A 26,578-nucleotide genomic window follows, 5' to 3' on the forward strand; every position below is an offset into this window, starting at 1 on the left:
TAAGGGGAGTTGCCTGAACTCTGAAAAAAGGGTTCATTTGAGGTTTGTGTGAAGGTCCTCTCCATTAACAGATAACATTGCCCCATCCCAGTCATGTTGAGTAGGGTGCTCATGTGTCACCTTAACTGGGTGCTAATACTTAAGCCTGAAAGAAGAGATGCCTGTAAGGGACATTTAACCAAACATCAATGTTTTATTAATACAATACAAAATCTTGAACCAATATCAACTTCTCATTAACACTCTTCTCTCACCAATTTCTTTAGATAATTGCCATCTTGATATGATTTTGTCATAGCCAAACATGTTGAGACTTGATTCCAACGTTAAGAGGTGGTGGGACGTTTCAGAGGAGTTTAAGTCATGAGAGATCCACTTTATAAAGGGATAAAGACCTTCTTGTCTTGGGGAAGTGGGTTCTCACTCTCATGGGTTGGATAGTTACCATGAGAGTGGGTTGTTATAAAGCGAAGTTGCCTCTGTGTTTTTCTTTCACACAGACTGCTTACCCTTTTACTTTCTGTCATGAGTTAAGACAGCACAAAGGCCCTCCCCAGATGTGAACATGTGATATTGGACTTTCCAGCTTCTAGAACCATGAGCCTACACACACACACACACACACACACACACACACACTTCTTTTCTTTGTTAACACATAAAAAAAATAGCATTCTTGGGTATTCTGTCACTGCAACAGAAAACAGACTAAGATAAAAATAGTCTATAAATCCATAAAACTTCCCCAAACATTCTTCAGTTGAAAAGATTTTGTATCTAAATAACACATCAACAAAAATTGCCTGCTCTTAATTCAGAGAAGGACAGAAAATTCTAGCATAGAAAATAAATGGTTCTAAGTCTTCTATAATAGCCTTGGCAAGAAAAAAAAATGAAATTCTGAATTCAGGTACCGTGGGACAGAACTGAAAATATCAGAAAGATACAACAGATAACAGTGGACAACATCTATAGATAGGACTTGATAGTCAACTCTACCTAGAGGAAAAAAGCAAATAATTATGTATATTTTCAAGATATATGGCTTGATACCACAATTTGTGGATAATGGTGTCATTCAACAAGCATATTTTTTAAGTGATAAATATTAAAAGTTAAAGAATAAAATTAATTTGCTTATGTTTAAAAAAAAAATGTAGAGAAGGAGCAGGTAGCATGGTTACCAAACCAGTAATTATTTGTTACATTACATGAAAATGCCTGGTCCAATGCTGCATTAGGTGACTGGAGTTTGCTATAAAGATCTAGGCTGGAAATTGAAGCTATGAATTTTAATATGGTCATCAAAGGCGTTCATAGAGAGAGAAAGAAAACATGAATGCAGAAGAAAGAAAATCTCATGAAGGCATCTGGAAAGAAACAAACACTTTAGGGGGAAAAGAAAGAAAGAATACACAGAACAGCTCTGATTCTTTCCATATGTTTGAAACTGGAGAAGAGCGGCGTCTTCACACACTTGCTAGAACCAACTAAAACACTCAAACTGATCAGCCACAGTACACATGTGTAGTTTTACTCAACAGATCCCCAGAAACATCTCTGTGCCTGGGACCATTGAGACAGGCAGCAACTGACTGGCCCTATCAAGTTAAGGTCTGAATGGTCCTTGAACAATTCCATACTTTTTGCATAGACAAGGCTCCCCCCTACCAGATGTCAAAACAATTGGATACAAAGTGAAATCAGAGTTAAGTCTGAAAAAAAACAAATGCGGCCAATCTTTGTCCTAAACTATATTTTTATTTTATTGACTCAATAACTGGTTGTTTTTTCATTTTTTTCTTCTCACTTGGTTCTTTTTCTAGAACATTGGCATAGACACTATAAAATCATCCCGGTGTCACGGGAAGAGTACGGCAAAGTCTGCCCATTTATACCGCTCGAAGCATATTATATGCAAGCAAGTTCAGATGTAGGTTTTGCTCCATATTTACTGGTGCTTAAAATGTACAAAATCAGGCTGTTAAAATGCAAAGACACTGATGGGCCATATGGAAGAGAGTTATCAAGAGTTCTCTAGGAAGACAGTCTGCCAGCCAGATTTTACTTGTTTAAACTGAGGGCAGCACTCTGCAGTCAAAATTGTTGTTGAACCTGTTGTGATAAATGGTAGTCTGAGACTTATGTAATGTATTCAAGGTCAGATTTCATTGTTTAAATAGGATGGGAGGGAAAGAAAAAAAAAAAAAGGGAACTGCTTCTCCAGGCCCCTGCTAATGATATGCCAGGCCAGACCACAACATTTTAAAACAAAAGTGACATTCTCATTGATCAGGATACCCAGTGTACTATTACAATAAATTGCTGTTTAATTCCAATGTTTTCAGGTAGTTGCAGCTACTACACAAGGAGTTCCTGAGAGCATCCTGCCACCAAGAATCACAGTCCCAAGTGCAGAAGCATTGCATTTGAGCTGGAGCGTCCCTGAGAAACCAAATGGCGTCATTAAAGAGTACCAGCTCTGGCAGGATGGGAAAGGTCTCATCTACACTGACACCGCTGACAGGAGGCAGCATACGGTCACAGGTGAAAAAAAATGGAAAACCTACTGGAAGAGTCTGTCATTGTGGTTAGGGGGGCATAGCATCCCAGGGGTGTGTGTTTGATATATGAGGTCACTTCGAAAGGACGTGTTCTCTTGACATATGGTCAGGTCCCACTTATCCATGCTAATAGAAGAGCCCACACTGGCAGCAATAAGCCACAACAGCAGATAACTTCAGAAATAATTTATATTTGGCTTTGATATGCATTATGTGTAGGGTTTTTGCATCAGTATTAACTTTTTTTTTGCAAATAAACAGATGCATTTTCATTCCCCAAGGATGTGCTCATAGATAATGGCAGTAGGACAGTCAAGAATGTACTAGAAGGTTGAGACAAATCAGCTAGAGGTCAACATTTATCTACTAGGTAGATAATTAATATATAGAGCTAGTTGGCAGTTGACTGGTTGTGACTATTTGTGATTATTAGTAGTATTAATTAATAGTAATTGTATTATTTTTATTATATATTATAACACTGTTATATTGAGCTTTAATAATAATACAGTACAATTGTATTATGTTACATATTTGTATGTGATGATTATATAATAATTAATATGTTTTACCTTGAATGTTACTTCCAAAGAGAAAAGATGTATTCTTTTGGTTACCTACTCTAGAGCAGCATCTCTTGACAGACTACCTTATCACCTTGTTTTAATCATAGACTTCTGGCTGCTGTCCGATATTTAATTGTACATGGTCTTTTTATGACTCCCTCCCCCTTGAATAAAGACTCCAAGAGAGTAGGGACCCAGTCTAACTAGTTCAGTGCTGTATCTCTAGCATTTAGAATAAACCTTAACATGCCAATAGAAGCTAAATAAATGTTTGGGGACTAAATGAATTTCATATGTGCCAGATACTATCCTAAGCACTTGACGTGCTCTGTCTAATTTGATTCTCATCACAAACCTGTAGTGTAGAGAGAATTGTTATCTCTGTATTATAGAAAAGAATACTTTGAGAGGTTAAGTAATTGAATTCCTGATTTGGGTCTACTGAATCATCCCAAAGAGTTGTGTATGTAAGTTTAGATCCTGAGACCACAGCTAAGATTTTATAAACATTTGCTTTTCCTATATTGTTCACTCACCTCCTTCCAAGACCTCACAAGTGAATGGAATCCTTCCCGTAGACTCTCTACCTTGCAGGGGGCATTGATAACACAGAATAATAGAAAATCACATAGAATTGCAAACAGAGCCAGGCATGGTGGCATGGTGGTGTGGTGGTGTGGTGGCGTGGTGGCGTGGTGGTGTGGGCCTGGTGGCGTGGTGGCAAGGTGCATGCCTGTAACCCCAGCAACTTTGGAGGATGAAGCAGGAGGATCAGAGGTTCAAGGCCATCTCAGCAATTCAGTGAGTCCCTAAGCAACTTAGCAAGACCCTGTCTCAAAATAAAAAAAAAAGAATTTTAAAAGCTGAGGATGAATGTGGCTCAGTGGTAAAGCCTTTGGGTTCAATCCCCAATAATCCCCTGCAAAATGCAAAAAGACCTTGAAAATGTGCCTAGTTTTTCAGGAGAAACAGGCTGTACTATGTAGGTTAAAAAACAAATTCATCATGTTTTGTTCTTAAATTCCAAAATTTTCTGATATACAAGAGAACATTCATTGACCAACTCTCCAGTGTTTATCCAAACAAGTCATCAGTCTGAGGAAGCTGCTTAAGACATATTTACATACTAGCGCATTGCATTCCTTACCTCAAGACCCTAAGCTAAACCAGGGATAATGGGGAGACAAGTGCCCTCATCAATTCAAATAATCAAATTACTTTTGCATATCTTATTTCACTTGAAGAGAAAATCACCACAAATGATGGAAATAGTATTGTTGTATAATAAAACCTTACCCTTATATAGTGTTTTTTTTTTTTTCATTTTAAGTAACCATTTCCATTTTGACTCATTTGGTTCTTATCACAGCCCCATAAACAAGGGAGGTTTTTAATAGCCACAGTTGAAAGATGAAGAAAACTGACCTACTCAGGCCATCCGCAGCATCCACTGTCCCCATCTATAAGGAAATCCGAGTACTGTTTTCTTCCAAAAATAAATAAGTTCCCCACTTACTATATTCTAGATAGTTCATCAAATGCTGTAAAATAAGATTGCTGCTTCCATGATTCTCTCAGCAATAAGGAAAACTGACAAGAATACCTGCAAATACAGTGTGGTCCCTGCTGCAAAGAAACTGTATACAGGATTGGGGTTTGGAAGGGTGTGAAAATCTAAACAATTACTCAGGGTAGACAATGGAATGTTAATTAGAGCTTTGAAAGCCAAGGTCCTGTGCATTATGACTTTGTACTTGTAAAAGGTATCACAATAAATTGAGATACAAGGCAAAAGATATTTCTTCTTATAGTATTGATTTGCTTAACCAGCATTGGCTTTGAATTGTTGCCAGCTATACTTGCTTATATGTTTTAGAACCCAGCATCTATACACCAAAATTCAGTTGTAATGTTCAAACCAGCAGGATTAATGGCCTCATTAATTTTAAAATAATTGCAAAGGTTTTTCTTTGAATTCCTTCATTCCACCAGTTCTTCCTTTCATTGTCATTTCTAATCAATATTTCCATGATAGAGGAGGATTTCATACATACACCCTAGAACTAGAAATCCTCTTTTATTTGAATAAATATTTTAACTTTTTTCCCCATAATTTGAATTTTGACAATATCATAAAATGGAAAAAAAATCCTTTACAAGTCATTTGGTACATCTTTCTGTTTTAAGTAGATTTAGAGACTATTTCGCTCAGGCATATAGCCCTAAAAAGAGATTTCTTTGTCAAGTAAGGAAATAAACTCTCATTCAGCAAGACTTTACCAATATGAAGTTCCTAGGGGACAGGGACAGTGCTAGGCTGTAGAGAGATAATCTAAAACCTGAGATCTGTATAGTGTTAAGCATTTTATCTGCCAGGGAAAATCCAGTTCCATGGTTAGCTGAGTGACCAAATGCAGTACGGAAATATTTTATGATGTGAATGACTATTTTATTGAGTTCATGGAATGAACTAAAATAATCAAATTTATTTCCCATTCCATCTCAAATGTTTGATGAAAGAGCTGCCTGAACCCCCTAGGATAAATGTTGTGATTTTCTCATCATTTCCAAAACCTTGGCATTCCCTAAGCAGCAGAGCACTAATGAAGCCATAGTGCTCGCCTTCCCGGAGCCTGAAAAATCTAGGTCCTTGGAAATGACAGAAGGGAAAGCCAGCACCTTGCCTCAGCCCCATTGTCTCCATGCTTATTTTTAATTACCTCAAAGCTTTAGAAACATGATCCCGTAAATGCTTTGTGGGAATAGTGGCGAATGCACTCATCACGTGAAATCCATAAATTGCTTATAATCCTCTCAAGATGTTAAAAAAAGCATTAAGTAATTGAAGACAGGAAGTCCTCGGTTAATTATTTAGAGGTGTTATCAATGCTTTAAGTAAACTGAAGCGTTTTCTGCTATCTCACTGAGCTGAATACCCATGGGGGCGAAGGAGTAGCAGCCATTGTCTTCTCATATTCACTAATGCAAACAGCTCAGGGCAGCTTGTCAATAAAAGACCTTTTCATATCATTTATTACTAAACACATCTATCCGTCCTGTAAGGAACAATCTGGATGTCAGGCCTGGCATCATTTCACTTTGGGTTACCCCTATCTTATGCGCTGGCCTTCTAATGTGCACTTAGAAGTAGAGAAGGTAAAAGGATTAACTAAAGTATTAAATCCACCAGAAAAAATAAATTAATTAATTGTGTCCTCTTTATCAGCCAGTATGATAAAGGCCAATGTGTCTCTTAACTCTAGGAAAACTATTTCCCAAATTAAGAATTAATTAAAAGTCGCTCATCATTGCATTTAGTTAGAAGGAAAGATCCACTATTAAATAAGCAAAGAACAATTTGCCTTCCTTTCTCATCCTCTTAGAAGCAAATGAAACCTCTTGTGCTAAATAACATACACCCTACAATATTCATTATAGCAGAAAGTATAATAATACTAATGTTATATTGGAACAGATAGGCATCACTGTTGAAAATGAGACCGTAATTTGACCATTAATAAACAAAAAGTGGAAAATGCTTTAACGGGATTTTACTTTTGGGTCACTCTGTGCTCCCATAGTGTCTTTCCTCTTGGTTTTCATTACATTTTATTGTAACGTCCTTTTTTTATTGTTCCTATTCCTCAACTAGTAGGTAAAGCTTTTAAAGGATAGAGACAATAGTGTCCGACTTGCTACTGTGTTCCTGGTTACCTATCACAGTACTTAACGTATTCAAAACATATTTGTTGGAAGAATAAGTATTGAATAATAAATATTAGTATCTAAATGATTATATTGTTTTGATTGTAGATCCAATCCCATTGTCAAACACATCTTTATCTCAGACAAGGATGGCTACATAATTTGCAGGGCCCATTGCAAAGTGAAAATTTGGGTTCCCTTGTTCAGGAATTGTTAGGAATTTCAAAACTGTGAAAGCAAAGCATTGAATTAAGAAGGGGTGTCTAGGTGTAAGCCCTTCTTTGACCACACAGATCACAAACCTACAAAATCAGCCTTGATCTCACAATCTGGGTTTATATATCCTCATTTCTTCTACTGAACCCGGAAGAAAACTAAGGTAGTGACCATGTCCTTGGAACAGCCACAGGAGCTTCTCTGATAATTGTGTGTGATTCTCTGGGCTGCCTTTCCCCACCTACTGCCTAAGTACTAGCCAAGCACTAGAGCTGTGAAAAAAAAAATGACAATTTTATTTCCATTTTTTCCAAATTTGAGGAAAACTAACTTTGTGCTTGACCTCTTGCAAAAAATGAGGGAAGAAGTAGGCTTGCATTAGCCATTCTTTTTCCCTTTTTTGAAACCTGCTTGTAGATACAATAGTAAAGCCAAAGAATTATAGTCATCAACTGCCTAGACACATTTTTAAGACAGAAAACGTTTCCGCTGGAATCCCAGATATTCTGAGGTCCTTTCCTGAGCAATCACTAATTCTGTTTTATCCAGCAGTGCCAGCCAGCCCCTTCACTCTGCCATGTCCTTGTTTTTAAACGTTTGCACAGCATCAGAATTTATTGTCACCTGATGCCACATGTTATTTTTAGAGAAGAAAACCCTGCCTGAAAATGGGGAGAGGAAACCTGCATCCCACACAGCATTGAACGATAAGAAGAAAAAAGTTTTATAAAAATATCATTGTTAAAATCAAAAGCATGGGTCTTAGTGACTATCAAGAATGATAATCTCAATGTTGATCTAAATTTGGGAAGAGTCTGCCAACGAACTAGCTCATTTAGGAAGGGCTTCTTGGTATGAGTCTGATCACTAAGATACTGGAAAGAGGGGCCTAATCTTTGGCCTAGAATTTCACATAAAATACAGAATTAAGAATGCAAATTAGGTTGTGTCAGGTAGTCAGAACTGAAAGTCATGAGGTTCTCTCCTAGCATCTATAATTCAGGAGTCCCTTTGTTTCAATCCGGTTCATCTGAGGTATCAAGTGAATTCATAGAGTATTAGCGCAGAAAATGGACAGCCGTGCCTTATGGCTGTTCATGGAAGGGCAAGAATTGGCTTGACTAAGTAGAATAGGAGATAGTAGGATAGTAATAATTGTTGTGTGCATCAAAAAATGAGGACTTTAGCATGTGAGCTACTAGTTATTTCTTAAGTCAACTTCTGTAAAACATGTCATAACTTGAATGTTCCTTACCTCTCTCTTAAATAATTCCATGATGCCCCCATGTACCAGTTTTGAACATCTAGATTTTCACATATAATCGGATTACTCTAAAGTAGAATCCCGCCAGATGGCATGGTGCATGCCTGTAATCCTAGCCATTCTGGAGGTTGAAGCAGGGGATGGCAGATCCGAGGCCAGCCTCGGCAATTGAGCAAGACCCTGTCTCAAAATAAAAAATTAAAAGAAGGACTGAAGATGTGGCTCAATAGTAAAATTCCCCTGGGTTCAATCAGTGTGCCAAAATGGCAAGAAGGAAGGAAAGGGAAGAGAAAGAGGAAGGAAGGAGAATCCTGATATAACAGGATCCATCACAGTCAAGATTAACAGTGGCTGCCAGAAGTTTCTGAGAATCTTCACAAGCAGAGATGCTCTAGAGGGGATCATGTGGTGAGATCCCAGGCCAGTGAGGGCAAGAGGAAGTGCCAGATGAGACTGGGTGTGTGACCCAACTTATCCAGACCAAACATTCAGTTTGAATGAACTGGTGCCAGGACAGGTTATTTATCCAGAACATAGTTATTACAATACCTTATAACAAAAACTTTTTATCTACTTTTTTTGAAGTAATGCAGGGATCTTAGCCCTGGAATTAATCCCTCACTGTGTTGATCAAAGAGTTCATGGAACTGAATTTTTAAATTTACAAACATTTTACTCACTTATGGGGTGCCGTGTGACATTTCAGTATATTTACACATTTGTGTAATGTTCAAATAAGGATGAACATATCTATCTCCTTGTTATTTCTTACTGGTGAACATTTTTTAAATTTTTTCTTCAAGCTTTTTCAAAATATGCATTGTATTATTATCGATGTATTATTATTACAATGTAATAAACATCTGTAGTCATCCAACTGTGCTATAGCACAACAGAACTTCTTTGTCCTCCTGTAACTTAGTACTCATTGATCAACCTTTCAAATTACATATTCTTTGGGCCTATTTAGTAGTTCTTTTGAAAATAACAGATGACATTGTAGAATCAGTGGCTGAATGCTTTGAAGCAGCACTTGCTATCTGAAATTATAATGGACAAAGTGCCTTTTCCTGACTATTTATCTGGAGATTAAAAATTAGAAGCAAGCTGTTCTTTATAGAGTACATCAAATGTAACTTACATAGACATGGGTTTTGTTTGCCAAATCATATTTTTATGAACCATAGACAGACTTTTCACAGTCTCTTTTTAACACACATTTACTCTTGAAAGTAATGCTACTTGGGAGTGTAATTGTAATGAGTTTGGTTATATTATGCCTCTTTCCTTTAAAAGAGAACATGATTCCCTGCAGAGAAATTCAGGTAATTTGCAGCCACACTCATCTTCACTATGCTGAAATGTTAAAGACTTGGCTTCCCTCCATGCATCTGCCTTTCTCTACTCTACAACTCTTATTTCCTACTCTTTTAATTCGATGCTGAGCACTTGAATGATGTTTTCTTTTCTCCTTCTACTCTTCGACTTCAGGATTAAGTTACAGTCAGAATGGTTCCTCGGAGACATCACTTTATTTCCCTCTTCTCATCCTGATCAATTCATGAGTAGTTTTCAATTGGTGTGCCCTTTTCATCGCCTGTTGCTAATATTTCATATATATCTCATTTTAAGGACTACCAATAGGGGCTTACTTAAAATGACAGCAAATTCCAGTTGAAATGTGTGGATTTTATTGAGTTTTACAGAGTCATATATATGAAAGGTCATTCAGTTCATGTAAATCATCTATGCCTGATGGTTGCTGATGCTTTTCTTATAGATTATTTCAATTGAGCCTATTAGTAACCCAATCCTTTTAGCAGTCTGAAAAACACCAGCTCTACAATGTGTAGAAAATGATAGATTTAGGTACTGTCTTTTCTCGAGTTAATTTGCAGCCTGATTAAGCAATTTATGTGCTCAGATTCACGGTTTAAAGATGGGAGAACTGAGGCACCTGGAGGTTTGCTCCTGTTCATGGTTGGTGAGTAGGTAACTCTTAGAACCCAACAGTCTAACTTGGGACCATGGCCATCCAGTGTTTGTGCTCTACTGCCTGCAACCAGGACTCAGGATAATATTCACAATGAAATGCTGAAATACATATTCCCATTTGGATTTTTTTAATCTTACTGGAAATCTCCCTGGGCTTTGAGTTACCTATGACATCATTTTCACTAAAGGGCTAGGAAGCCTGACCCCATTGTTCTGGGCCACGTTTCTTGTCCAACTTCACAAGTTTCAATCCTGATATCATCCTTTCTTATCTCAGTGATCCTACACAAGTTCTTCCAAATTTCTCTAGTTAGCTCCCTTATCTACAATGAACAGAAAATAATAGCACATTCATCAGGCAGTTAGCGCAGGTATTGATTGTGTTAATGCCTATAAAGTACACAAAAGAGGGTCTGCTTATAGTAACTGCTCAATAAACTTTAGCTGGTATGTTATTTTCATAACTTAATAGCTCACTTCCTCAAAAATGATTACAATTCTCATAAAATATGTTTAATGTATAGAATCCAATGAAAAAAGAAGAATAGACAGCCACCACCAAAAAAAGACCTGTTTTATTATATTTTTAACTTTACAGTTTTTATATTGGCTTCATGTTTGAACAAAATCCTTTAAATATATTTCTTTTAAGTGGTGTTGCAATGTACACAATTAAGATTTGTCAAAAATATTAAAAATAATATTTTAGCCAGGAGCTAAATACAGATATCATCCTAGCTACTTGGGAGACTGAGGTAGAAGGATCACAACCTCAAAGCCAGCCTAGTCAACTTAGTGAGATCCTGTCTCAATATGAAAAATGAAAAGGGTGGGGGATGTACCTCAATGGTAGAGCACCCCTAAGTTCAATCCCTAGTACTACAAAATAACAACAACAACGACAAATTTTAAACAAACCTGCTGCACTGATTTCTACCATTTTGATGTCTTTCCGATCTTCAGAAGGAAGATGCTTATTGATGAATTTCACTTTCTTTAGCTGTACTTTTATGTGATGGCAAGAACATAGGGCTTCCTGTTAAAGTCATAGGTTTGTTTGCATCCTGACCTATTCTTTAATTCACTGTGCAAATAGTTAGTTTCTTATGTTTTTTTCCCACCTACAAAGCAGGAATAATATTTCATGTTTTGCTAATATTCAAGGTAAAACCTTGGGCTGGGGATGTGGCTCAAGCGGTAGCGCACTCGCCTGGCATGCGTGCGGCCCGGGTTCGATCCTCAGCACCACATACAAAAAAAAAAAAAAACAAAGATGTTGTGTCCGCCGAAAACTGAAAAATAAATATTAAAAAAAAAATTCTCTCTCTCTCTCTTTAAAAAAATATTTTAAAAAGGTAAAACCTCTTCATATATATAATAAATGACTCATACTGCTGCTAAATCTCTCCCATAATCCTGTAACTCTTTCTAGATTACATAAAGGGAAATCACCTAGGGAGGATGACATAGTACCAGTTACTGTGTGTAACATGTATGATCCCCAGGTATAGCATGCTCCTGTGTATTGGCAGATGACATGAATCATAATTTTAGGAATAGTAACATTTAGACCACTTTATCATGCCAACTACCACACTTAACAAAAGGATACTTATTCGCTCAGGAAAGTAAAACATCAGGTGTAGACTTTGGTAAGGCTCATTCAAGGCTGCCAAAGGATTTTGTTCCCTGTGCTTTGGGGTTATACTTTTAAAACCAAATGATATTTCTGGGAGGCAATTTCTTTTCATTTCTGAGCTCTGCTCCATTTTCAAGCTCTGATGGTAACTCCAAATAATTTTTTTTTAAAAAGTTCTGATCCTACCTGTAACTCTCATGATTGGATCTATGCCATGTACTCAATTCAGAGTGGCCAACATGCAAGGAGAATATGGAGGGGGGGCCTGAGTCATATCCACTCCTTGATTCATGTGGGGCCAACTCTAAATAAAACACGAAGTTTGACAGAGTTGCCAAAAGACTGGCTTCTCCAAGGAAAATTGGAGCTTTATTTTAAAAATAATTAGGAATGGATTGTGAAAAGTTAACATGGCAGATGTAGAGTTACATACTTGTAAACATCTGTTGAAATGGGCCTGTGTACTTCAGCCCTTTGGCTCACATGGCTCTTTCAGTTGTCCAGCATCACCACAATTTGGGGTCAGATATAAGCTGTTAAGAACAAACTGCCTATGAATTAGATGAAGATCTTCCACCTTCACTGGTGGTTTCAAGCCCCCATCTTTCTGGACTTTAATCTTTCCACCATTCACCATATGGATTTATTTTTTCTTTTCTCCAAATTGTTCAGTTATCTTAAGATTTATCAAACGTCTGGTGACATCACAAAACTTTTGCTGTTTTTACCAAATCTTGGTGCCGTATATATAGTTATTTTATTCTTAAGTAACGTGTATTAATTATGCATATTAATGGGGTTAAATGTGATATTTCAATACTTGCCCAGACTGGACTCTGATCAAATCCATCTTTCTTTATCCATCCTCCCTCCTCCAGCATCTTCCAGACTCCTCCTCATCACTACTACTCTACATTTCTTGATACATTTCTTAACATCCACATAGGGAAGAGAATATGTGGTATTTGTCTTTCTGTGTCTGACTTATTTCACTTAATACAATGTCCTCCAGTCCCATCAATTGGCAGCAAATAACTGGATTTTATTCTTCTTTATAGGTGAATAACATTCCATTGTGTATATATACCACATTTTCTTTATAGATTCATTCATCAGTGAACACCTAGGCTGATTCTATACCTTGGCTATTGTGAACAATGGAGCAATAAATATGTAAGTGTAGATGTCTTTCAGACACAATGATTTCAATTCCTTTGGATACATACTCAGTAGTGGACAGTTGGCTCAGATAGTAGATCTATTTTAGTTTTTTGAGATATCTACATGCTGTTCTCCATAATAGTTACACTAATTTACATTCTCATCAACAATGTCTGATATTTCATTTTTCAATCCATCTTCAGCAGAATTTATTTATTATTTTTTATAATAGTCATTTTTACTGGGGTGATATATCTCATTGTAGTTTTGATATGCATTTTTCTGCTGGAAAATTAAATTGAGCATTTTTTATATGTTTGTTGGCTATTTGTATTACTTCTTTTAAGATGTGTCCATACAGATCATTAGCTAAAATTTAAATTTTATTGCATGTGTTTTTGTTGTTGTTAAATTTCTTGTGTTTCTTAGATATTCTAATATTAATGCTTTGTCAGATGAATAGGAAGTATTTTCTCCCTTTCTATAGGCTGACCCTTCACTCAGCTGATTGGTTCTTTTGTTGTGCAGAATCTTTTTAGTTTAATCTCATCTCATTTGTCCATCTTTGCCTTTGTTCGCTATGCTTTGGGGTTAAACTTTTAAAACCACTGCCTACTCCATTATCTTGAAGTGTTTTTCCTAGTAGTTTCAGAGTTTAGGGTTTTACATTTAGATCTATTTTGATCTGATCTGAGCTGATTTTTCTACAGGATGAGATATAGGGGTTGAGATTCAGTCTTCTTCGCATTAATACCCAGTTTTCCCAGTAGCGTTTGTTAAATAGGCTGTCCTTTCTTCATTGTCTATTTTTGGCACCTTTGTGAGAATCAGTTGGCTAAAGACACATGGTTTTAATCATGGGATCTCGATTCTGTTTCATTGGTCTATGTTTCTGTTTTTATTCCAGTAAAATACTGTTTGGGTTACTAGGGCTCTGTAGTACATTTAACATTTGAGTACTGTGATTCCTACAGCTGTGGTCTCCTCTTGATTTGGCAATACATTTGAACACCTCTGACTTTTGGACTGAGGCTTTCTGCTCAAAGCTGAGTTCTAAATCTCCCCTTAATTCTGGTACCCAAGTAGCTTTAAGAGAAGCATAGTTCCTCCACCAGTCCCAGTGGTACTCTCTGCTAGGTGACTCCATCTCACTCAATTTAACACCTGTAACAAATTCCTTCGGCACATCCCTCAGTCTTTCAGAAATTCTTAAGGACTAACTGCTTTGCCTGATGTACCACCTCTAAAGAATTGCCCACTAGCATTCTAGACTCAGTGTAGAAAGGATACCTCTCAATTCACTTCAGAAAGATTTGTAAGGAAATGACAATTTGCATTATATATGTATATTTTCCTCTTATCCATTACCCTCACTACAGATACTTTTAATCCTCTAATCAACCTTCATACACTACACCACTGTGATGATTTTTTTCCCTAATACCCATCCTAAAATTTTCTTCAGCTGTTACTGCATGTCTGAAACTAGACCAGCCAAAACCCAAAACAAGGAAACAAGGCCATTTTTTATTTCTCAGATATTCCAGAAAAAAAGGAAAAGATCTTGCGGATCAATTGCCTACACTTAGCAAAAGTGAAAAACAAAAGGTTTTCACTTTTACCAACCGTATTTATTACATCTGGCATTCAGAGAAAAAAAACTAGAAACATTTATTACTTGCAAATTACATATTTTTGTTACTATTTTTAATATTCTGAAGCTAGAGAAAAATCTCCAATTCAGTGAAATTGATGCTGTGGGCAAGGATACTCACAGAATTATAAGGAAGATCCTACATCTGTAGTACATTTAACATTTGAGTACTGTGATAGACATCACAGCCTCACAGCCTGTAGCCCCACAATCCTTATGGGACACTTTTGTGTATCTGCTTTTCTTTTCTTTAATATTTAACTAAGTTAGTATTGAACACCTAAAATACTCACTATAGGGAGTAAAGACTAAAACAACAACAACAAAATCCATCCCTACTCTCAAAGCATTTGCATTCTAACAGAGAAAGCCAGATGTTCAAATGAGATGGTGTTACAATGGTCAAGACCCCCTTTTCCAGTTGTGGGAGTGCGAGGGGGGACATTGTCAGGCTAAATCAGTTTGCCACTACAGCATCTCACTTTCATTCCTGGAAATTCTCTTCCGTTTTCTTTTGAGCTCTATATTTTATAATCTTAGCATTTTCTCATAAGCTTTTATCAAACATATGTGGCTTGGGTATGGCTTGGATCTTTAGTCATATTCCTCTTCTGTGCATCAGGTAAATATCAAAATTATGCAAATCCTCCATAGCAACCAAATGGAAGATTATAATCAAATAAGTACCTGCATCTTATCACTAAATTGATAAGGAAACACAAAGGGCCTGAGACTGAATCCTGGAGCAGCTCCAACTGCAGAACAGTATTGCTTTAGCAAAGAACCCAGACTCCTGTTCCTGTTCTAAATGAATCAGATCATTAATTTTTTTCTTCATATAACAAGCACCTACTTTGTGCCTGTTGCTGTTTGAAACACTCCTGGCTTTTTTGGAGATTATATCATGCAGGGGAAGACAAACAATAAATAGAGCTATAAGGAAATATCAGAGAATGCTGATAGATCTAAAAGAAGAAAATTATTTAAGGAGATTAAAAAAGGATAGCTGTGTTATTTAGATAGAGTGGTCAAAATCTTTTAAAAGTAGCCTTTGAACAAAAATCTACATAAAATGATAGGGTGACATGTGAATGTCACTCCACCAAAGGAATAACATGCAAAAATGTAGTTCAAAATTTATGAAAAATACATATAGTAATCATTGGATCTGTGCTATAACAGCTCAACTATTTAACATGAACATTAAGGAATGCTCTTTTTGAAAAGTTTTTTTTGTTAAAGAAAGCTTTGATATTGTTTGAACCAAAGGAAGAGATGTCTTATAAGTCTCAATATACCTCTTGTTGAATGGTGCTGAGTCTTAATGTTGCTCCTGCTAATATAAAATACTACTCTGGGTATCCCATTTCATCTTCTCATATAAGCTACATGCTATAGTGATTCCCCATTTTACAGATCAGTAGACCAAGGCAAAGAGAAGCTACATAACTTGTCCAAGGTCACCAGCCAGAGTGGTGAAATATAACAATATACAACTTCTGTTGTAAATGGATTGTCATTTTTTCCCTATGAACATAGTGAACAGTTACTGTTTGTATCATATTCTAAATACAAAAGAAGTAATAAATAATATTCTTCATCAAGTTATCCTTAATCTGTGTATAAAGGCAAAACCAACATATTCCATAAGTATGAGATGATACATTTGTTGCATATATGGTGAAGAAGTGCAGTTAAAAGATAAAGAAATGTTGGTTGGGGTTAATATGAACTGAATGTGGCTTGGGTCCAGAAAATATTGAAACTAGCTTTCTTTTTATTTTTTCTGCCCCTATTTTTACAAGAAGCTGTTGCAGAAGCTCAGGTGGTTAGCATGGAGAAGAGAATACTCGGGGGAGATTGGATAACTGTCTACAAATATTTAAAGAACTGTCATGTGGAAAAGAAATTAGATTTGTTCTATATGTCCCCAAGGGTGGGAGCAATAGAAAGATTTCACCACAATACAAGGAAGGACTTTCAAACAAAATAAGGAGAACCCTAGAGCTCTTTATGAGCAGAATGGGCTCTTAGGGAGATGAAGCACTCCAGTCACATAGGTGGGACAGCATCTTCAGTGACATTTTTAGAGGGGAATCAGAAGATGAATAGATGAATTACATGAATTTAAGGTCTCTTTTAAGGCCGATAATTTGTTATTTTTATCAGTGTCAAATGAAACTTCTATCAATATTTGCTTATGAAATTCATACCTTCATCAAAGAGTGTTTTAGGGGGCTAGCTAGCATGTAGCTCAAGAGGTGGACCACTTGCCTAGTATGCATATGGCCCTAGGTTGGATCTGGAGCACTGCAAAAGAAAGTGTGTTTAAAAGAGGGTATTAACGTTTTTGCATATCACATCTACAACTCTGCATGCTACCTCTGGTCATTAATTGATGAGAAATAATCTCCTCAAGATATATTTCACTTCCTGTTTGTTCTTTCTAGGTCTCCAGCCATATACCAACTACAGCTTCATACTTACAGCTTGTACATCTGCTGGATGCACTTCAAGTGAGCCTTTTCTAGGTCAGACCCTGCAGGCAGCCCCTCAAGGTAATGAGAAAACATCCATGATTTGGGGGAAGAAGTTTTCATCTGGCATTCTACAGAACTCTATAAACACTTTCATAACAAACAAGGAGGGAGGAATAAAGTTGACAGCCCCCCCCCAAAAAAAAATTCTGTGTCCCCATTCTCCAGGATTGACTAAACTATATGTGGCTTCTCAAGGTGAGTTTGGTTTCAGTTCTTTAAGCCTCTTAGATTTGCTTGTCTGCAGAAAATAATGATTATATACTTGAATATGAAGTTTCTCAAAAGACCCCAAAATTAAATATTTCCAGAATTCCTTAAATACAATAAGCACAGTGCTCACTGCCAAAGTTGACTAAAATACTCACTGCCCTCAAGAACTTGTAATTAAGTAGAAATGATAGTCAGTTAATTACCCAGAAACAGATGAAAAGAGAATCTGGAAGGTGCCATTAAATGAGAAATTATACCCCATTTGATTCCAATGTATGAATTGTCAAGATCATTGTACTGTCATGTGTAACTAATAAAAATAAATAAATTAAAAAAGAAAGAACAAATGGACAGAGCACACATATTAACCTGGGGAAGGAGCGCTTACAACCCCAGCAGATACCCAGAAAGGTTTGATGGGGCAGGTAAGTTGGGGTGGACCACAAAGAACAGACTGTTGACAGGTATACAATACAGGACACGTCCAATCAGGCACAATCTGAAGGAATGTAATGTGGGCTCTTCAGCTTAGAAGGCAAATCGGTAATGTCTCTTAAATGTTTAAAGCTTAATTACTCATGGCATAGCAGGTCTGTTTATCAGCAGTGCCAGGGGAACTATACCATACACACCACATGTACAAGGAGACATTTACCAGAATGGTTTTTAAAGTTGTTTGTTTTTTGTTTTGTTGTGTTTTGTTGCTTAATGTCAGGGGCGATTTAGATATCCATGAATAGGGGAATTGCTAAGTAAATTCAGGTATTCTCATACTGTGAAATTCCATGTATCAATTTAAAAGAATGAGATGATTGTTACTATAAAAAGTTATAGAGCTATATTAATGTATGTTAATTTCTTTAATGTTAATTTCTTTAATGTATAAAAACACATTCATAAAATAGCATTTATTTTCAATGGCAAATAAATAAATGTACCGAAAAATGTTACATACACCCAACTGATGACAACGGTTACCCATGGGTTGGGAACCAGGTAGGTGAGGTCATTTATTTTGAAGAGAAAAAATGTCCTTAGTGGCATCAATTAGGGATCCACTAATTGTGTGTTAATCTTTATTTTTCTGCTTATTTTTCATGTGGGGAAACTGAGCCATAAATAAGATTCTAAACAGCAATATAATATCAGTTATCATGGTAGAGTCCTGAACTATGTGTCCATTACTCTTCTAATGAAAGGGATTGTTGTACCTCAGAATATTAGACCTGAACTTCCTACCAGTAAATGGGGAATAAAATGGAAAATTCCACATATGGGGCATATGGCTCCTCACCAGGAATTCACTAATGATGTTTTCTATATAAAGAATGTTTCATGTCAAAAAGCTTAGTGTTCCTTTGAAAGGAAGAAACCAGCAGTGGATTTTTTGGAAAGGTAAACTATCAAATGGATACTTTGATGATAATGGATAATTTCTAAAGGATCTATCAACCAGTTTTGGCTGAAACTCAAGCCTGATAAAATAACAGGGTCTCTTATTCCAGTTCACTCACCAAATTCCTATTTTAAATTTTTTTTAAAACTATGCATCTATTTTCCCACTTCCCCCAACAAAATTTCTTGAAAGGGATCCGATTTTATGACTTAAGAATTATACCTCTCAACATTGCAGAAAAGTATCATATGAGACAGGTTGTCCTAGATTTTTTTTAATGTAGGCACCTTCCTTTAACAAAAATAACCATGCAAAGAAATAATAAACTAAGCAGGGCTATCTCTGCAGAAGAAACATGGATTAAGATCCATTTTCTGGCTTTATATATGCCATTTGTGTATAACACACATAAAATAAATGTAGTTGAATGCTTAGCATGAGGATTTTAAGGGAACAAATACTATTGTTTTTCTGAAAATTAGAAACAAGAAGATTATATCCTTTTACATCACTAACCCAGATTTAACTAATTTTAAAATGCCAATTTTAGAATAAACCAGACAAAATGTGAAGGTCTAGCATTTGAGATTCCTAAATGGATATAGAATAAAAGAAGCCTTTCTTCATAGCCACGCTAAGCTCTTCTCATTTCTTTTTTCATTTTCAATCTAAAAAAAAAAATCTTAAAATATATTATGACTTCCTGATAAGTTGGACATAGTTCTGTACAATTTTAGCCTCATAGAAAATTGTGTACCTTTAGTCAAATAGTGGGAAGAGTCAAATAGTGGAAGAGTTTGAATTGGATTATTACTCTCTTTTATTGCAACTACTGCCATCCCAGTGAGCTCTAATTCATTTCAAAGTTAAATCATGCAAAATTTCAGGCTTGCTTTCCTCTAGCATCAATAATGGGGAAAAGGAAAAGATAGAGAAGACTGATCTGTCTCACTTTCACTTGGGATTCTTCTTCCTCTGCCCTTCTTTTAACTGTTGGTGCTCATTTAGACACTTGTTCTACTCTTTGCACTTATTCACTCTGTAGTCTCTTAGTCTCTTCTGTGATTCTCAAATCCTACCTACTAAAATCCTCACCAAGGCTACGCCTATCAGTTTAGGGCCCATGTATCTACTGATATACTAGATATTTGTATTGGGGTGTTTTACAAATACTTAAACCTCATTACTTCAACAATTAAATAATATCTCTCTCCCCACCCCATATTCCCACCTTACTCTTCTTCCTGTTTCTCCCTCCAGTACCACCTTTCACCTATCATCCAAGCCTGACACCTGACATTCTTAATGCTTCCCTTTTACTTGGGATGTAGTATATAATTTTTTAAATCAAATCTTGTTAATTTTAAATCTTAAAATTATCTTTTTTAAAATATTGTTCTTTCTATCCCTTCTGCCCCCGCATTAGTTAAGGATCCTTCTAACTTCTCTGGATCCTCCTAACTGGGTTCCCTACCTCTAGTCATTTTCCATCTTTCTCATGTCTCCTATTATAATTTGTTTTCCCCTTTTGTCAGAAAGGGTATATCTCATATTAGTCATCTCAAAAAAAAATTACACTTTCATCCAAAGAAACATGAACGTATACCTTCTTAGTAAAGCAAAATAGACCCCACATGCTTTAATTTCTGTGAAACTTGTGAGTCTTTTGGTCTTCTTTAAAATGCCAGTTTTCCATTAGCCAGCTTTTCATCACTCTGACCAAAAGACCTGACAAGAACAACTTAGAGGAGGAGCTCATGGTTTCAGAAGTTCAGTCCATAGATGGCCGACGCCATTGCTCTGGGCCCAAGATGAGGCCGAACATCATGGTGGAAGGGTGTGGCAGAGGAAACATGGCAACAAGGAAGCAAAGAGAGAGCTCTGTTCACCAGCAAGAAAATATATACCCCAAAGGCACACTCCCAGTGACCCACTTTCTCTAGCACACTGTACCTTCCTATAGTTATGACCCAGTTAATAACATGTCAATGGATTAAGCCCCATTTAGGTTACAGCTCTCATAACCCAAATCATTTTACCTCTGAACATTCTTGTGTTGTCTCATAAATGAATTTCAGGAAGTCCCCTTATATCTAAACCATAGCACTATGCCATGCAACAAACACCATGCCAACATACAAACAATCCTATTGTACTATCCCTTCTCTCTAGTACCATATGTAAGTTCTAGGAGTCAGCCTAGACCCCCTTGCTCTACATACTCACTTGCCAACTCCCACTGGTTCAAAATTGAACTCACATGTCTCTCCTTATGGAAATCTGTCCCTAAGGCCACCTCCTTGCACCCTTCTTCTTCTAGCCCTGCAGTCTGTGTCAGGTCATCCTTCCTAAGTGCTCTTCCAGCCACTAGGCATTTATCATTACTGCATTATAGCTTTTTATGAATACATATTTATTCACTATAATATTATGGCTCCTTGAAGAGTGCTCATAACATGAAAAATGACACAAGTCAGGTAGAATGTTGAAGGAATAAATTAATAAATGGTAATTAGTTCAGAAGCAGTGCACCCCTGACATGAGCAATACCATGAGCAATATTTGGTTCACATCACCAGATTTCAGGAGAAAGTCAATTCACAATCAATGTTGGAATTCTTGAATTGGAATGAAGATTGATATGAATATGAGAAATGGGTAATATTGCATGGAGCTCAAGATAAAAGTAAAACAAACCAGTAGACATGCTCCTTTCTCAATAGTCCTTGCATCAAAAGACTCACCAAGGTTTACTTTCTCACCTTTCTACTTTGTACCTCTCAGCTAGTTTTCCCCAAAGGCATTTCTCTTGCTATGGTCCACTTTCTTCCTTTGAATTGCCTTGGTCTCCTGCTAAGTTATACAGAATGGATTTTTCTAGTGCCATCTGAGACTTGGGAGTGGGAGTGAGAAAAATAAGACAGCAAATTCTCTACCTCAGACTTCCTAAGTCATCTCACCAAGGGCAAATCTTCCTCTATCAAATACTTCTGATAGCTTTTAGGGTAACAATGTCCTCATATCACTATGCAAGTAGAAAATGTACTGCTTACTAATTATTTGCACATTTGTACTTCATCTTATCAATCAAATCAATGGACACAGAGCTGTCACCAACTTGACCAGAACTTCACCAGCCCGTATACATATAAAAGTCAACTTTTATTAAAAACTTGGAACAAACCCAAAATTCTGCTTTATTTTATGTGATTAGCACCTCCATATCCACAGGCTACATTGATAGTTTTATATTTGAAACTAAGCAAAAGCCTTTTTAGAATTGTGGTGATTTTTATTTAACACATTCTTCAAGGTGAGAAACATATGACTACAGGAAGCAGATTATAAGTTAAACCTTCATACTTTATCTCTTGAATCAACAAATTAATATTATGTATAAGTCAGAACTCTAAATGATTGTCTGCATCACCTAGATGCACACAGAAGCTGTTGGCAGAGAAACCTAGACATAAATGTGTGCTGTGATTTGTGGATTTTTCCAAGTATCTAGCACAGAAAAAGCTCTCAGAACAGAATGGACTACTTTCTACTCAAGAATATGCTGCTCCTTAGAAAGTTGGTATGCTTGAGGCATTGTGAAACCTATCTTGATATTTTTTCTCAAGATGCTGCTAAATAAATCATATTTGAATGTCCTGAAGTTTTTCCTTCTAAACATGTCAAAATCTTACCCTTTACAGAGTAACATACACAGGAGATATAGTCAACCCAAAGCTATTGATTCAAGGGAACCTAATATAATGAAACGAGGTTTCTAAAGCTCCTTAGGAGAGTTACAATGTCTATTCAGAGCATAACTAAAGGGCAACATGAAGTGGTAGGATTGATCTTCCTCATTGCTAGATTTTCCATCAATAGGTCTGCACATCTATAAGAGTACTTGAATGTTTGACCTTGAATTAAGGTTGTGTGTTTATTTTGCCTTTAATACTGAAGGGCAAACTCCTTGAAAGAATGAGCCCCATCTTAGACATTGTTGCATTCCCTAGAACTACCTCCGGTGCCTAACATTGTATTTTGCAGGCAGTATATTTACAAAGGAAGCTCAGTCATTTGATATTTATTAGGCTTTGTTCTATGCATAGACATATCCTGACCAATAAGACAGATAAGATCCCTGCCCTCATGGAACTAACTTTGATTTGAAGGCAGGCCACCTGGTAATAAAGACATGTCAAGGAAAGATTATTTGAATGTTAAGAAGGAAATAGAAAAAGGTATGTGATAGAGATGAACTCAGTTGGAATCCCTTTAGAAAGGATTAGAGTAAGGGTATGAGGGTCAAATAAGGACATGCTAATAAAGTGAAACTTACAGGTAACTTTACTATGAGAATAAAATGCACAAAGTATCTTAGTGTGGGAAGAAATTACATTCCAAGCAGAAGAAGGAAAGTTCAAAGGCTGGGAGATAGGAAAGAAGTTGAAGCATTCTGGGTATAGAATGGAGTCTGGTGTGACTGGGGGTTCATAAATGATGGAGAGACTGGTGCCAGGTAGCCCAGAGCCAGAAAAATGTCAGACCACACAAATAATCATAGAAATGGGAATTTGGTATTATCTGAATAAATTCAAAAGTGATATATATTTCAAAAGGTTTCTACTGGCTTATGTATACACTTATACACTTTTGGAAAGATCCCAGTAAAAGAGAAGACCAAGATTTAAAACGTGGAGACCAGTTTAAAGGCTGTGACAGGAGTTCATGAAAGAATGAACTTTGGTTTGGACTAAAGGGTTGACAGTAAAGATAGATGGAATTAGACAGAATCTTTAGGGCCTGATGATTTGGGATATAGAAAATCTAAAGCCTCAAGGATAATCTTTTTTCCTTAAGAAAATAAGTACATAGGGCTGGGGCTGTAGCTCAGTGGCAGAGCACTTGCCTAGCATTTGTGAGGCACTGGGTTCATTAGCACCATATACAAATAAAAGAAAAATAAAGGCATTCTGTCCATCTACAATTGCAAAAAGAATTTAATAAAGTAAATCTTTTTTAAAAAAAAGAAAATGGGTAAGTAGACAATTGGGAACTACAGAGACTGTGGACATGAAAACCAAGGGTTCTGTTTTGGAATCTTTAAAAGTTTTGAGTGAGTAAGTCATTACCCAAATACAGATGTCAAATTAAACAGAATAGGTGAGACAGTGGAATGAATCTGACATAACTTTCCTAGGTACATGTATGAATACGCCACCAGTGAACCCCACATCATGTACAACCACAAGAATGGGATCCTAATTAGGGTGTTATACTCCATGCATGTATTATATGTCAAATTCCAGTCCACTATCATGTATATATAAAAATAACAATATTTTTTTAAAAGTAAATGGATTCATGAGTCTGCAGCTCAGAGGAGAGTATTAGTCTAAAGATATGTGTTTGCGAGTCTTCAGCATATAGATAATATTTAAAATTTGAGACTGAATGACATCACCTAGTAAGTGTTAAAAAAGAAGAGAGGAGGGGGAAAGTGGAAAGAAGGAGAGGAAAGTAGAGAGAAGGAAAAAGGACAGAGACCAGGTCCCTGAGGCCCTACATTATTTTGAGGTGCCAGAGGAGAAAAAGAGCCAATAAATGAGACCAGAAAGAGTAGCAAAAGTACAAAGTATAGCACATGATATAACAGGGGAAGGGAAAGTATGTGTATTTTTAAATTGTATAATTCAGGTAAATGCTAGATAATGCTTTTTTCTGCATATTCCAGGCAAATAGTATCAAAGTTTAAAATGCCTCTTAGGCCTTAGTTAAATTACATGCAGAGTGACAGACAAAAGGGAGACATTTTCTACTACTAGGGGTGTGACATTCAAAAATAAAATAGAGCTATAATAAAAATATATGTTTATGCCCACTTATGTACTTCATCTCCAAACTAAATAAAATATATTTTATTATTCAGGGTGAGATTATTTTTTAATCAGAAGATGGAAAATATCAGTTCCTGAAGTGAGGGTATGACTTCTGATAAGGTATTTATTTTATACTTACAATAAAACCTCCTTGTGTTATTTTTGCCAGGGGTTTGGGTGACACCTCGACACATGATCATCAATTCTACAACAGTGGAATTGTATTGGAGTCCTCCAGAAAAGCCCAATGGCCTCATTTCTCAATATCAATTGAGTCGTAATGGAACCTTGCTTCTCCTGGGTGGCAGTGAGGAACGGAATTTCACTGATAAACACCTGGAGCCCAATAGCAGGTAATGAAAAGAAAACTTTACCAATCCTCCAGTGAGGTTTTTTTTTAAAAAAAATTTTAATACATTCATTGAAATATTATTAAAGTGTCTGATTAATTATCTTATTCATTAGCCATAGTGTAATTGGTGAAAATGCTACAGAAGTATGTTATTCTTCAGATTACATGAAATTCCTTTAAGGTGTAAATAAATGTGAATAAGTAATCTTCTATTTGAATGAAAGCATGAGAATTTTTAAATATACAAAATGCTCAAGATATTAAACTTTAAAATATATCAAATTACCTTTAAAAACATGTATTCCTAAATTAGCAATAAGAAAGAGTCAAAGAATTTGTTTTTCATCAACCACCTTTTCTTCTCTTATGTAGTCTCTGCATGGTAACTAGATGTAGGTCTAGAGGGGAAAAGTTCCACGTATTTGCAGTTCATTCCCATTCATTTCTCAGCAGAGACAAAACAGATCTTACATCAACAGATGTTTTATTGTAGAGAATAGAGAACAATTTAGTTTTATTGTAGAGAATAACGGATCAATTTAAAACCCTCTTCTTCTAAACATATTTTCCTGCACCTCAAACCACTTAAAAATAGGGAAGATTAATTTGAGCATTTCACGGTTCACCAGCACACTCCAAGACTTTTCTGAAATCTTCAGGAAAAAAATTATAAATTACTAGAAGCTTAAAAATAAAGTTGGGAGTGGCAGACAGAGATGGTGTCGAGAGTAGGCTGCTTGGACAAAACTCCCAAGTCCAAGGTGAAGTTTCTGGTTAAGGGAGCAAAGAACTTAGAGTTGGTCACAAATTTAGGACTCAGCAATAGATAGAAAATCCAGCAATCATTGCCCACGTCTCCTGTGCACCACCCTACTTTCTTCTTTCATTAGGTACATTTACAAGTTAGAAGCCAGAACTGAAGGTGGCAGCAGTACCAGTGATGATTACGTGGTCCAAATGCCTGAGTCAACACCAGAAGAAATCCATATTCCATATAACATCACAGTGATTGGGCCTTATTCCATATTTGTGGCTTGGACACCACCAGGTAAAGAAATAAAATGTGTGTGTGTGTGTGTGTGTGTGTGTTAAGCAATTTAAGGGAAATTAAATGGAGATAAGGATAGAAATGTAAATATAGTAAATCAGCAAAGGTATAATCCATCTCCTGAGTATATGTGAACAGAATAATCCAAATCATATTCCTGACTTATAAATTTATGAGTATACATGTATGAATAGATAAATGTGGATGTGTATGTAGATGTTTGTATATAATATATAATATGCAATATAATAAATACTAGAATATTATATATATAATATATACACCTTTCTATCAAAGCAGTACTTTGATTCAAGTACAAGAGCCTAAAGTCCATTAGTCCATTTTCTCTCTCTCTCTCTCTCTCTCTCTCTCTCTCTCTCTCTCTATATATA

The 26,578-nt window shown here is 36.3% G+C and overlaps 1 protein-coding gene across 1 annotated transcript in view; it reads left to right on the forward strand.

Moving 5' to 3' along the window:
• The window catches only part of Ush2a (usherin), a 740,698-nt gene that overhangs the window by 595,668 nt on the left and 118,452 nt on the right, over positions 1–26,578 (forward strand). Inside the window, exons 55-58 of the mRNA XM_015483330.2 lie at positions 2,349–2,547; positions 17,215–17,322; positions 24,956–25,139; positions 26,029–26,186. Coding sequence (XP_015338816.1) covers positions 2,349–2,547; positions 17,215–17,322; positions 24,956–25,139; positions 26,029–26,186 — 649 coding nt within the window. The remainder of the gene's footprint in view (positions 1–2,348; positions 2,548–17,214; positions 17,323–24,955; positions 25,140–26,028; positions 26,187–26,578) is intronic.

This window comes from Marmota marmota, unplaced genomic scaffold (genome assembly GCF_001458135.2).
Source record: "Marmota marmota marmota unplaced genomic scaffold, marMar, whole genome shotgun sequence".
Taxonomy (NCBI): domain Eukaryota; kingdom Metazoa; phylum Chordata; class Mammalia; order Rodentia; family Sciuridae; genus Marmota; species Marmota marmota.